Source organism: Danio rerio, chromosome 16 (genome assembly GCF_049306965.1).
Source record: "Danio rerio strain Tuebingen ecotype United States chromosome 16, GRCz12tu, whole genome shotgun sequence".
NCBI classification, from domain to species: Eukaryota; Metazoa; Chordata; class Actinopteri; order Cypriniformes; family Danionidae; genus Danio; species Danio rerio.
Genome location: NC_133191.1, coordinates 32,396,393 through 32,411,040, shown reverse-complemented (window position 1 = coordinate 32,411,040; position 14,648 = coordinate 32,396,393). Strand labels below are relative to the sequence as shown.

Here is a 14,648-nt window from a genome sequence, read left to right as displayed (position 1 = left end):
AGTTTTTTACACTGTTGAAGTCTGAGTTTGTGAAAAACTCATACCTGAGCTAGTCATGTGACTTCATTCTTCATATGAGAGGCGTCTTTAAGCTTTAAGCATTTCAGTAGTTTAGTACATTATCCGTGTGTCATTCCATTGTTATTAAACATAATTTTTTTTTTTATATATATATATATTTATGTTTGTATTGTTGGACTTTATACCAAAATCTGGTTCAATTGCATCTCAACAGGTTCTTTAGAAATATTATTCTCTGGAAAAAGCATGACGTGTTGAATACTTTTTCCCCACTGTATAAATATTTATATATAGATAGATATAGATATATACATATATGTTGTGGAATGTGTTTGAAAGTGAATGCTAGGGGGAAAATGTGTTTGCAATAAGTTTACCTGTGTTAAATGTAGATTAAACATACACCACATCGAATGTGACTAAACCATGCCCCAGCTCACCTTTAGTTTTCTATTTACAGCCCACATCAGCAGTATTAACGGAACAGCGATGATTATCAACCTTAAAACACTGGACACTTTCCTATATCCAAATAAACCCACCCCCTCTCTAAAATGTCCATCCTTTCCACACAGGTATTTTAACATACCTGTATCTTTAACCTGTCTGCATGGCAATTGGCATGCATTGCGCACATTTGACTCCATGCACACCTCACGAACAAAAAAGGAGGAGCCCAGAAGTGCAGAGAGCAGGTGGGCGTTACTAAGCTCATCAAGTGGCCAAACTAACAATAAGAAGACTTGTGTCAGCTGATGTTCTCTTGCACTCTTGCCTCCAGACCCAACAGAGCCTGTGCCCTGCTCCAGAACAAGGGAAGGGGATCGAGAGTGAGCAAAGGAGAGTGCCATGGCTGAGTCAACTAACTTGAGGCTTCGCCTGCCGCTCATATGCATCATTTTGGAAGTCATCCTCATCATTCTCTTTGGAGTACTGGTGGAGTACAACGATGACACCGATGCCAAGAAGTGGAATAAAAACAATTCTACTGATCCTGCCACGAATGAGTTCTACTATCGCTATCCCAGTAAGTGACAGTTGAATTAGAGAGGTGAAGAACTTTTATTTACTTACTAAAAAGAACTTGTATAAGTATGTTATAGAGTGAAGTGAATTAATAACAAAGGTTGCAAGTAGGAACAGATGTCATTACTTTTAACTTGATAACAAAGGAATGTGATTGATTGGTTGAACTGCTGATGAACATTGACCTTATATTATCTGAACTGTTCTTCTTTTTTTGTTGTGTGGTTTGACTGGTTAAAGTGAAGCTTGTTTACATTTCTTAGCATTTGATTTCTTCAAAAACTTGATCTATTAGTTGATTTGTGCACGTGTCAAATTTCTGCAGTGTCAGATTTCCCATACACCTTTACTAAGACTGTCTCATCCTTTAATCCTTGTAGTTTGCACAAAAACTACCTTCACTGACAGAGTGAACTACTTAATTATATTTACTGTACTGCATGATGCACCTGTGCTGCAAGCCCTGGACACACCTACATGAGTTGCATAAATCACAACATACCAACTTTCATAATGGCCATGCCATTATAAAACATTTGGTGTTCTGAAAGAAAAAGAGTCCAAAGTAGTAAAATTGACCTCATTTATATATTTACAGAAATGTTTAGGTAAAGCGTGTTTGCAAGTAAATTTTGTGAGAGAACTTTTGAGTCTTGTTGCAAACTTTACTTAGACATGGAGCTCATAGGCTTATTAATGGGCTGCCAAAGAGGAGTGAGTGTGAGAGGTATTTGGGACAGTTTGCCCACAGGGGCTGTGCCATCTTCATTGATGCCTGGGTCAATGGCCAGTTGCTTGGCAACGGTGTAATTGTGTCAAAAGAAGTGAAATGGGTGAATGAATGGCTCTACAGAGAAGAACACATGGGTTAATATTGGGTTCAGCATACCCATAGTGTAAACTTGGTCTAACTAATAAGGGGTGTCGCTAAATATCAAAGTCATCGTTTTAAAAATCATTCATTTCTTTTTCGTTTGGCTTAGTTCATTATTTATATGGGGTCACCACAGCAGAACAAACTGCCAACTATTCTGACATATGTTTTACGCCCTTCCAGCTGCAACCCAGTACTGGAAAACACCCATGCACCCATGCATCACATTGCTCACCAATGAGCCCCATTGCCTCCCTCTAAAAATCATATTTTTTCATATTATGTATCCACACATATCAGAGACTACTCATTACTTCTTGGGACTACTTTGATATTATTAAAAATATTACAGTATGAGATGGGCAGTAAAAAAATAATGTGAAACAACTAACTGACGGTTTTTGTTTTAGGCTTTCAGGATGTTCATGTGATGATCTTTGTGGGCTTCGGGTTCCTGATGACATTTCTGCAGCGTTATGGATTCAGTAGCATGGGATTTAACTTTCTCATCGCAGCCTTTTCCCTTCAGTGGGCAACACTTATGCAGGGGTTTTTCCATGGCATGCACCATGGCAAGATCCACGTTGGCGTGACAAGGTAAAATCTTAATGACTGCACAATTGCTGCTTTAATGGAAGAAAATCCTTTTCTCTATGTTTTATTTTCATGTATGTATGTATGTAGTGATAGATTCATAGAAATCTGTATAAAGCTCTTTTTTGAGGATAGAGCATGAATAGAATGCATTTAAGTCTGTGTGTTCCCATAAGAAAGCACACTATCTGTTAGAAAATGACCATGAAATCTTACTGTATCATAAGAAGTCTTGTCAGGGTTAGAACATAATGAAAGGGGAGAGGAAAAGGAGATAGATAATTTTGCCAGGTATATGAGAATCACTAAAGAGTAATAAGTGCTCTGATAAAGAATCAGAAACTAAGGATTTGCATTTTTAATTTGGCCAAGAATGGCAACAGTCAAAGAACTAATTGTACGTTTTAATAATGGGAAAAACAGAAGACTCAGAGAAGGAGGGAAATACAGTACTTCAATATAAGAAGTTCAGAATACTCAGGCATAAATTTGATCGACTGCTTCTTGCTGCTGTTGTAGCCAGTGTTGGGGGTAACACATTACAACGTGAGTTACATAAAAAATTGTTGAATTAAAATTAATGTAGTCAAATTTCGCACACAATGAGAGAATGCAGAAACAGACAGAAATGAAGATGGCAGAGCCTTACAATTCTGCAATGGAAATATTCTCATGATTTTGAGCACATTGAAGAAAAGAAAAAGATGATTATCTGAATGCATAGGAATTGTACTTCTTGTAAAAAAGACAAAAAGTACAAAAGTAGCAAACACACTGCTTTAAACTGTCATTAATCTGTATATACGCCATAGCTCTGGGGTCAGAAACTTCTCAGCAGATAACATTATCTTACATTCATTTTTTATTTTTTTTAAAGGTAAATGAAGGGTTTAACAGTGTGTTGTTAACTTCTCTTTTTACAAAAAGAAGAGAAAAATACAAAAGAAATGTAACATTACTTACTATAAAGAGTAACTAACTAATGCAACTAGTTACTTTTTTGGGGAGTAAATCAATATTGTAATGCGTTACTTTCTAGAGTAACTTCCCCTAACACTGGTTGTAGCATGTTTTGACACTAAAAACAGCATTCTCCACTACACTATGAGCTCATGTCAGTTGGATTACAGTAAAGCACGGCGCCCTCTAGCGGATATGGCAAATTATGACTTCCTAACACTCAGACATGTTCACTGTATTTATAATGACTCTGAATCAATATGTTTTTCTCGCAGCATGATAAACGCAGACTTCTGTACTGGTGCTGTGTTGATCTCTTTTGGCGCGGTTTTGGGGAAGACCAGTCCTGTGCAGCTTCTTGTGATGGCTATTTTGGAGGTGACATTGTTTGCTGTTAATGAGTACATCCTGCTTTCCATCCTTGGGGTGAGTATAGAGACACAATCTGTCTGATCTGCAAAAGTTTTGATTTTTGCTCATAAATCATTGAATTTTAGCAGGATTAACAGCTTCATTTTCCTAACATTTTACATTTAAAATCTAACATTTAAGTTTCATAGGGATGTGCAAAAATTAAAGTTATAGCTTGGTATATTGTTAATGGTTGCACACATGCATAATAATGAAATAATGATGTAATATAATACATGATTGAATCATTTAAAACAGCTAGCGTGCCATTACCCTCTTAAAGCCCATGGTGTTTTTTTAAATGCATTTTTTATTTCTCTGCTATTTGGGCTTATGGGAACCTAATTAGAATAAAAATCTAAGTATCATCTTTTGATATGATGTACTTTTAGAAAAAATGATGTCCATATATGTTATTTTAGACAGTTAAAAATAGTGTTTGGGACATTTCATATGCTGCAAAACAGTTGCATGATGAAACTGTATGTCTGAAACAAAATATAAAACATTCAAAGTATTTTAAATAGCCCCTTAAGAGCTAAAATGTGCTGTCCAGGTATGTGGACACTCAAGCTTTAGAAGGTTATAACAACTTTTATCATATGACCGTAAATGATAACTATTGCACACCCTTAATATAAATACTCGCCTTCAAAAATGTCTGACATGTATTATCTGGTTTTGCCAAAAGTCGATGCGCATATCAAATATACTGTAGTAACAACTCCACTTAAAAACACTTCCTAAAACAAAACATGTTCTACTAGATTATTTATATTTCCTATTTATATTTACTTTTTATTTAAATTACATATCCACAATAATATCAAGATACATGAGCTGCAGTATGTAAAAGGTGTTTTAAAACCATATGCCTGTAAATATTCTAACATTTACCTGTATTATAGTAACAGATTTAAATTTGACTGTGTTTACAGGCCAATGATGCTGGAGGATCCATGACTATTCATACATTTGGTGCATACTTTGGCCTAATGGTGACCCGTATCCTGCACAGACCAAACCTGGACAAGAGCAAACACAAAAACTCATCCGTCTACCACTCTGACCTCTTCGCCATGATCGGTGAATCACTGGAAAAATTTAATCTGGCATTTTGCCATTCGGAACTCACTAACGTTTAATTTCTGCTCAGGTACTATCTTTCTGTGGATGTTCTGGCCCAGCTTCAACTCAGCCATTACCCAGTACGGGGACCCACAACACAGAACTGCTGCGAACACTTACTACTCTCTGGCTGCCTGCACACTAGCGACATTCGGGTTCTCTTCTCTAGTCAATCCAGAGGGCAAACTGGACATGGTGAGCGCCCTCCTGTGTTCGCTTTTGATATTGCATTTGGTGATTTCAGTCATTTACAGCAAATATTAATCTTCTCATCAGTAGCATGCAGTCTATAGAATCTCTTTATCATTTTTAGACAGAGATTTTAGACATGTTCTTGCACAGCTTTAATGCTTCCAAATGGTTTGTTGCATTTATAAAGCGCTAATGTCTTGACTCAGGTTGTTCAGGATGATGCAATTTACTTGCTATGTGCTATGTGATTAGACAAGAATCACAGGACTGATTCATCTATTTTAGCCAATCCCCAGAGACTACAAAAAAAGTAGTGACAGCAGGCTGAATGGAAATAGTCGAATAAAAGTATAAGTACCAATACAGCACTAAAAATGAACTCAAAGGAAAGTACACAAAACAACTTAGTAAATTACAATTCCTGATAAAAACTACTCAGTTACAGTTATTCGAGTACTTGTAATTTGTTACTTCACACCACTGGCAACAACATTAAATATTAGTTAAAGTACAGGATTTTTTTCTCTGCAGATTTTATATTTTATAAAATACAAACAGTAAAAAGAGGTCACAAAGTAAAAAAATAAATTAAGCCCCCCTGTTTATTTTTTCTCCAATTTCTGTTTAATGGAGAGAAGATTTTTTTTCAACACATTTCTAAACATAATAGCTTTAATATCTCATTTCAAATCAAATCAAAATCACTTTTATTGTCAGCAGGTCAGCAGCACGTGTACTAAGATGAGTGAAAAGCTTAGATGCTGGCTCCAGACAGTGCAAAATACAACAGCATACAACAACATACTCCCAAAAAAAAAAAAAAAAAAACAAGAATGTACAATTTAACAATTTTCAACAACTTTCTAATAACTGGATTCTTTTATCTTTGCCATGATGACAGTAAATAATACTTTACTAGATGTTTTTCAAGACACTTCAATACAGGTTGAAGTGACATTTAAAGGATTAACTAGGGTAATTAGGTTAACTAGGCAGGTTAGGGTAGTTAGGCAAGTTATTGTATAACAATATTTTGTTCTGTAGACAGTCAAAAAATATAGCTTAAAGGGGCTAATAATATTGACCTTAAAATGGTTTTAAAAAAAATTAAAAACTGATTTTATTCTAGCCCTAATAAAACAAAAAAGACTTTCACTAGTAGAAAAAATATTATCAGACATACCGTGAAAATTTCCTTGCTCTGTTAAACATCATTTGGGAAATTTTTAGAAAAGAATTCTGACTTCAACTGTATGTGTGTGTGTGTATGTATATATATATATATATATATATATATATATATATATATATATATATACATATATATATATTAATAAATCTCAATAACTCGGTATATCAATATCTATATATCAATAACATGATGTATAGCCAGAGAAAAATTTACATATATTAGTTATATATATATAAATTATTATTATTATTATTATTATTATTATTATTATTATTATATGTTATTTCACTCATTAAAAGCCATTTTGACTTTTTAAAAGGTTTCTTGTTTTTTATGACCATTAAAGATAAAATAAAGGAACTATAGTCAATTAGAAAAATTGTCAGAAAAAAATGCACTTGTAGATGAGAAATTTACCTATTTCAATAAAAAGATTAACAATATACTAAATACAAGGATTATAAAAAATATCAAAATTAATGTCAAATTTCAACATTTGCATTTTCTGAGAGATAAGTAGATAACTCAAGATAAAGTAGATTACTAAAAAAGCTTAACACAAATACATTAACAAAAAAAGATAAACAATTGTTTCCTTTATGTCACAAAAAATACTTTTTCAATAGTATGCATTTACCTAGTATACTAGTACACGGGTAGCATGTACAGGTATGTCAAATTTTAAATGCCCTTTTTTCGTTTTGTTAGTTAGCAAGTACATTACAGACTCTCATAACTGACTGTTTTTCAGGTGCACATCCAGAATGCTGCACTGGCTGGCGGTGTTGCGGTGGGTACGGCTGGAGAGATGATGCTGACTCCGTTTGGCTCCATGATTGTAGGATTCCTAGCTGGAACTATTTCAGTTCTAGGATACAAATATCTTACGGTTAGAAGTGCACTTTTCTCTGATTCAAAATTGTAAACTTCAGCAAATAGCCTGGGTGTCATTTTTCTGTTTTGTGCTCATTTAGCCATTTATGGAGTCAAAACTGAAGATTCAGGACACTTGTGGTATTCATAACCTGCATGGAATGCCAGGAATACTGGGAGCTATAGTGGGTGCTGTCACTGCTGCCTTGGCATCCAGGGATGTTTATGGAAATGGGTAAGTCAGTATTAAAAATGTATATTCATGTTAAATAGACCATGCTTAATTTAAATACTGCCTTGTTTGAGTAATTAAACAACATTTTAGAAAATTGATCATATAAATGTTCAATCAGCAGTATAGTGATAACTATTGAGTTCATGTTATAAATACTGCTCAAAAAAATAGGAACATTTGGAGTTACATTGTGGTGTTTAAGTGTTTTTTTTGCATTTTATTATATTATATTATATTATATTATATTATATTATATTATATTATATTATATTATATTATATTATATTATATTATATTATATTATTTTTTATTATTTTATATTATATTATATTAATATAAAAGATTTCTGGAATAAAAGATGTGTTGAATAAAAGATGTGTCGGAGGTAAAAAAAAAAAAAAAAGGGTATAATATATATATATATATATATATATGTTATATTTCCTTGAAGCTGCTATATATATATATATATATATATATATATATATATATATATATATATATCAATGTTTTTGGATGTATAAGGATTATTGGTTTATCTTAAGAAGATTAATTTTGTTTCCTCATGGCTGAACATATTGCATTCTGTGAGAACAGATACGTTTTTAGCCTGTGTCTCCCAATTTACACAGACTGGACAAAGTTTTCCTTGAAGCTGCTGATAATTCTCAATGGAGCGCTCAAACAAAGGGTGGCTTTCAGGCCATTTCCTTGGCTGTTACACTGGGAATAGCTCTGATCGGTGGTTTGATTACAGGTGGGTGTAAGATTGATTTGATCTTTGTATTTGATCTTATCGGAGTAAAGGTGACCAAAATTAGTGCACAATGCTATTTAAATCATGATTCAAATATGATGAAATGCACATATTTATATCTGTGAGCATCACGGACAAATTTAAATACACAGAACATTCTTAAAGTTGAGACTCTCAGTGAATGTGTTGTGCCACACACTGGAAAAGGGGTCAGTAATGTTTTATATTTGCAAAACAGCAAGTAATTTGATCTGTTACAGGTAAATCTATTCATTTTAAAATAATTTCTGAATGTGCAGAATGTAGGATTTAAGGTTTAACTTGTAGCTAACTTTAACTGAGGTTAACCATTTTTTCCTATAATATTATAGTATTATACACAATATATATATATTGTCAGTATTCTAATATTCTAATATTTCTTTATTTTTATTTTGGAGAAAGTCTTCAGTGTTTCAATTTATTATTTATTAAAATGTTATTAGTCCCCTAAATTGTTTTTTACAATTTTTTCTTATATTTAATTTTTTGATTTTGCCTAATTACCTAATTAACTTACTTAAGCTTTTAAATTGCACTTTAGGCTGAATACTAATATCTTGCAAAATTACAAAACAATAGTAAAATGTTATGTACTGTCAAGAACAAAGACAAAAGAAATGAGTTGTTAGTTTGTTTTATAGTATAAGTTAGTTAACAATTAAAATTAAAATGAAAGAAAATATGCTCTGTTAAACGGCACTTGAGAAATATATTTTCAAAACAATTAAAACTTCCCTAAAGTACTAATAATTTTGCCTTTTTTATATATCAAAGTTTACATTTGTAATTGTATTATTCCAGCTTTAGTTAAATTTTAAAGGGTCAGTTCACCACAAAATTCCAATTCTGCCATCATCTGACCCTATCAAATAAAAGCCATAAGACTGTAATCAAATCTATAGGAATTAAGCAGTTTAATTAAGTCTTTTGAAGAAAAAGGAACAGATTTAATTTTGTTTTTCATTCACACCCAATAACTGATGAGCGGACGAACAGAAATTAAACTATATCTGCCTGATCCACCAAACCATACCACTTTGGTTCTAATCAATGCTTCCGTGTGAATAAAGGCTTAAATCAAAACATGTTCATTACATAAACACCTGGATTATACTGCTTCAATCATGTACATTTCTTTCTTTCTTAACATCTTGAATCAACAAAAACATTTAATGGCTTTGGAATGAACACAAGAATGAACAAATAATGACATAATTTATATTTTGGGTTGAATCAACTCTTAAGTGCATGCTTATCCCTTTAACTGCCCTAGTAAGAAAAAAATGTTTGGATTGCATTTCTTCACTCCTGATGTTGCTAATTAACACACTCAATGCATTTTTTCACATCCCATAATTTCTAAAATACCAACCTCTACAAAGTGGTATAGGTTTATGATAAAAGTACAGGAATTAATACATTCATTCATTCATTAATTCATTTTCTTATCGGCTTAGTCCCTTTATTAATCTGGGGTCGCCACAGCGTAAAATATTTTAACAGTCATTATTTAAAACAGCCAACACATGGTCAACCATTTGGTAGAGCAGGCAGTTAAAGGGTCATGAACTTGACACTGTAAATTAGACAAATGAAATACAATTCTAAACAATGCAAGGTAAGATAGTGTTTGTGTTTCCTCTCCAGGCTTTTTACTGAAGCTGCCGATCTATGGTACTCCTCCAGACACGCAGTGCTTTGAGGATGCAGTCTACTGGGAGGTGAAGTGTTTTTCAATATCACATTGTTTGGTCATTTTATTGAGCAAGTCTGATTTAAAGATGGCAATGTGTTGTCTTATGTGGAGCAGTGAACTGTCATTGCAAATGTCTGACAACAAGTTAGGCAGTTTATAAACACATAGAGCCAGTTTGTGTGTTGAACAGCACTCATAACAGTGTTGTGACATTTCAGGTGCCAGGTGAGGAGGAAGATCACCATGAGCTAAACGAAGTGAGCACGCAAAACGAGGTGGAGAAACTCAACAGCTAAATGACCTGCTTTCTGACCTGTTTGCATTTGCTCATTACGTCATGTGTTTTACTTCATACACTATAAAAAATGCAGGGTTCCACACACAAATCGATCAAGTTAACTTCACCATTTTAAGTGGATTGAACATAAAGCAATTAGGTTGTCCCCAAAAGAAGAACTCAACATTTTTTTCAGCTTATTTTAAGTAAGTAGTTTGAACTGTAATCTAAATCTTTATTTAGTATAAATGCATAAAGTTCTGTCACTCGTGACATTCTGTGCAGGTGCTACTCATGGTGCTTTTCAAATAAAACCGCAACTATTATTATCAATAAGGTTTCAGGCCAATAGCCAGGGGGGTTCAAAAGGTCCACCCCCCACTGACAAAGATGCAAAGTGTGCCATTGGTCCAGAAGTTTTGCCACTATTTTCTCATTTGTTCTATTTTGGCTGCTTTGTCATCATAAATTGTGGAAATACTGTAACCCAGCAAAGTTTTTAAGGCCACACAGAATGACATAAGTGAAGTCAACTTTCACCATTGACCTACTCTTGTTTAATTTTACAAGTAGCCTAACTTTTATTCTAAATCCTGGACCTTATTCTTGGAAGAAAATAAATGACCAATGAAAAGATCCAGAGCACCAAAAGCGGCCCATATCAAAGTAAATTTTAATACTAATTAGGCTGTTGTTATCCATTAATTTTTAAACTTTTAAGGCAGGCTAGAAAAAAATCGTGAAGCTCTACATTATGCTTTAATTGTTTTTTTATTTACTGACTGAAAGCTGAATGTGCTGGCCAGGTTATTATTTGCCTAATAAATGACAACAGGCTAATTTCGTTTCTACACTGTAAAACCCAAAAAGTTAAAGTAACTCAAACCATTTGAGGAAACCGATTGCAACCAACCATTTAAGTTCAAAAACTAATCCTAATGAGTACTGTGATCCATTTTAGTAAACAATTCAATTTGAGCACAGTAAAACCTAGTGAAATAAGAGAACTCAAACCATATGAGTACTGTAAAACCCAATAAGTTAAGGCAACTCAAACCATTTGAGGAAACCAATTTCTACAAAGTATTTGAGTTAAAAAAACAAACCTATATGGTACTGTGAACTTACTCCATTTAGGTTGAAGTAATGAGGTATTTAATTAACTCGTTACCTTCAAAAGAGTTCAAAACTCTTTTCAAATGAGTAGAATTAACTTTCAGTCAATTTTGAGTTAGCTACACTTATTTCATTTTTATAAAGTTGACTGTTGGGTTTTACAGTATAATGATATATGATGTGGTAACTTTGTATTTTAAAAATAAGTTGTTGTTTTTTCTTTGTTTTTTCATATTTTCGGTACATCAAAAATTGATCATCCCAACAAGCTAATTCAGCTAAAATTAGTGCTTAAAATGTCACTAAATGGAGTATTTAATCCTCACAATTAAATAAAAAATGAGGTGAAAACTGCAAAAAAAAAAAAAAAAAAAAAAGTCACAATTTTGAGAACAAAGAACCAACCCTACGGGGCTGGATTTGATGTAATTTTTTTACAAGGACTATTTTTAAACGAACCTGCGTTTCCTTTTAACACCACAAGATGGTGGCGCAGAGCTGCAACTGAGCTGATATTTGTGTAAATGGCGAAATACAGCTTAAATACAGAAAGCATCTTTTGAATATAGTTGCAGACAGGGAGAATGTATGCAGAAATGTTTTGTATTCGTGTCACTTAGAATGAATGTGGAATATAGGAACCTGTTACATTCAGTCATTTAGCAGACGCATTTTGTTCATACAAAAAAGGAGGCATTAAAGGGATAGTTCACCCAAACATTTTCATCATTTACTCTCCTTTCACTTCTTCCAAACCTGTTGGGCTTTTTCTACTGTTGAACACAAAGAAGATATTTTGAAGAAAGCTGTGACCATTGAGATCTGTTTTTTCCCTATAGGCTATGGATGTCACTGGTTGCGGGTTTTCAGCATTCTTTAATATATTATTTTGTGTTCAACAGAAAAAAGACACTCATAAAAGTCTATAATCCCTTAGCTTTGAGTAAATACATTTTCATTTTTGGGTGCAATTTAACGTGAAGTGCCAATACACATAAGAAGTGCTACTTACTGTATACAAAAGGACTGGTATTCTTAAAGAAAGAAGAGCTGAAGATTTCCAAACGGTTGGAATATTTTTGTGCTCAATATAAAAAAAAGTGAGAATATTTTAAAAATTTCTACAGTCACATTTTTCTCAGTGTTTTGGTTCTCACACACAAACACACACTGTGAATATAATGCATTTATGAACACGTTTTAAGTGGAAAATATGTTAGTTTTGGATTGGGAGGGGTGTGATTAAACGATGTACATTAAATGTACATAGTTACATGCTTATCTGTTTTACGGGGAATTAAAGAAGGCTGTATTTGGACCCAGTATAACCTGTGCTTGAACGACAATTTCTGTATGGAATGACATTTAAATAAATTGTTCAAAAAATATATAGGCCTACAATTTATTTATTATGGTAATTATTTTGTCAATTTCTCGTATCTGTGGGAGAGCAACGTACATTCATCATGACCACGAACAACGACGTCAAATCACGCTGATACCCTCTGAAAGCACCGTTTAATTCAAGAATACTTAATGGCGCTCATACAATCACCGCGGAAAGGGTTAACGAAGAGTCCAGATGGTCTCCGTCGCGTAATTAGCACAGTTTCACTTTCTGGGATCAAACGGAGAAGAGAAAGTGGGGGTCTTATTTTGATAGCACGTTATTAGGAGCGCCTGGAGCTCGCGGGCTGTGCAAGGAACAGCTCGACGCCCCTTTTCATTGGCGCAGCGCGTGTTTTCCAGAGGCGGCGGCGCGGCGCGCGTGAACCAGCGCCAAGGTCTTTTCCCAGGCCTCAGACAGGTGGACAGCTGCGATCTGAATAGGCGTTAACGCTGAAGTGCTTAATTGCGCTTTATAATCACCAAAAATGAAGACACGTAATAGGGTATTTACATACTTGATTTGTTTGTGTGTTTTGTTTGAAATGGAGCCTTAAAGGTTTCAAAATGGAACTGCTGAACAGTGAAGTCCACGTGGTAGCTAGATATTGATTGATTATTGGTGTTTTTCTATATTTTATTAATCGATCATTTTATTTGTATTATTTATCCATTGTTTAGTGAATAGCTTTCAACAATATTTAGTAAAGCAAAAAAAGAGTTTAAAGGATTATCAAAAGGATTATTATGTTACTTTTTAAACAAAAGCTAAATCTTTTTGGCGAAAAATTGCTTTAATTTGTAATATTGTAGCCATTTCTTTTTAGAAAAGTGTTTCTTTTTAGTCAAAGGTAAAGAAAAATTTCACAATATACACTTCAAAGTTTCATTTATCACCCTTTATCAGTTTTTGTCTGTAGATTTTAACTGTAATATATATTCCTAACGGCTGTTTTCATTTGGACTGTGCAATAGATTTCAGTCATTCATTAAATTTTCTTCGACTGAGTCTCTTATTTATCAGGGGTCACTACAGTGGAATGAACCGCTAACTATTCCAGCATAAGTTTTACTTAGCGGATGCCCTTCCAGCTGCACCCCAGTACTAGGGCCATAGATTTCCACTTCAGCAAAACTTACTGTACATCAAATTTTATAGTTTTATTTGTATCTGATTCTGAAGATTCTTTTCAGAAGGACATGCTCATAGTTTACAAGATTATAAACAATTTATATTTATAAAACTGAGGAAATGTAGAACTTTTCTCTGGCTATATTTGTATTTTCTGAATTATGTGCTGAAAAATATCCTGAAATCACCTCTGTAAAAAGCAAACCTTTGATTCTAATAAGTTAAGAAATTAATTACAAAATTAACCAGACTTCATCTAGTTTTCAGATGTGACAGAATTTGAAATCAGTGCATATTTCATTACATAGTTCCTCTGTTGCCTATTTAACATTACATTTGAGAAAACTTGTAACAAATGTTTGCAATTCCATTGGAAGTATGGTGATGATACTGTAACTGTTTTTTATTCACCTGCACTCTGTTGCCTTAAAATATTCAACATCAGTAATCAGTTTTCCCACATAAATGATCAAATGGAAACCATGCGTTAACATTACGGGAACTGTCTCAAAGTTTATTTCAAGTTTATCTTCTATCGAAACACCTGACTGAAGAACCAGTTCCTCGGCGAGTTGAGTTTTGCGCTGTAAGAATGTGTCTAAGTGGGTCAGTGGGAGTGTGTGGCTCTGAAAGGCTGTCTGTAAGAGGAGAGTGCCTCTCTTTAGCTCACATTAACAGGATTACAGGCAGGCTGTGCTCAGGGGCCATGGTCCCTTTCAACCACAGGCCTCCCTCT

General features: G+C 33.7%; 1 protein-coding gene across 1 annotated transcript; it reads left to right on the top strand.

Moving 5' to 3' along the window:
• Positions 1-782: 782 nt before the first annotated feature.
• On the top strand, positions 783-12,775 carry rhbg (Rh family B glycoprotein). Its single transcript, NM_200071.3, is given in 10 exon segments — positions 783-1,048; positions 2,332-2,518; positions 3,751-3,901; positions 4,825-4,972; positions 5,043-5,209; positions 7,150-7,287; positions 7,373-7,506; positions 8,139-8,263; positions 9,953-10,026; positions 10,220-12,775. Coding segments are annotated over 10 exon segments (1,380 nt in total). The 5' UTR covers positions 783-870; the 3' UTR covers positions 10,298-12,775.
• The last annotated feature ends 1,873 nt before the right edge of the window (positions 12,776-14,648 follow it).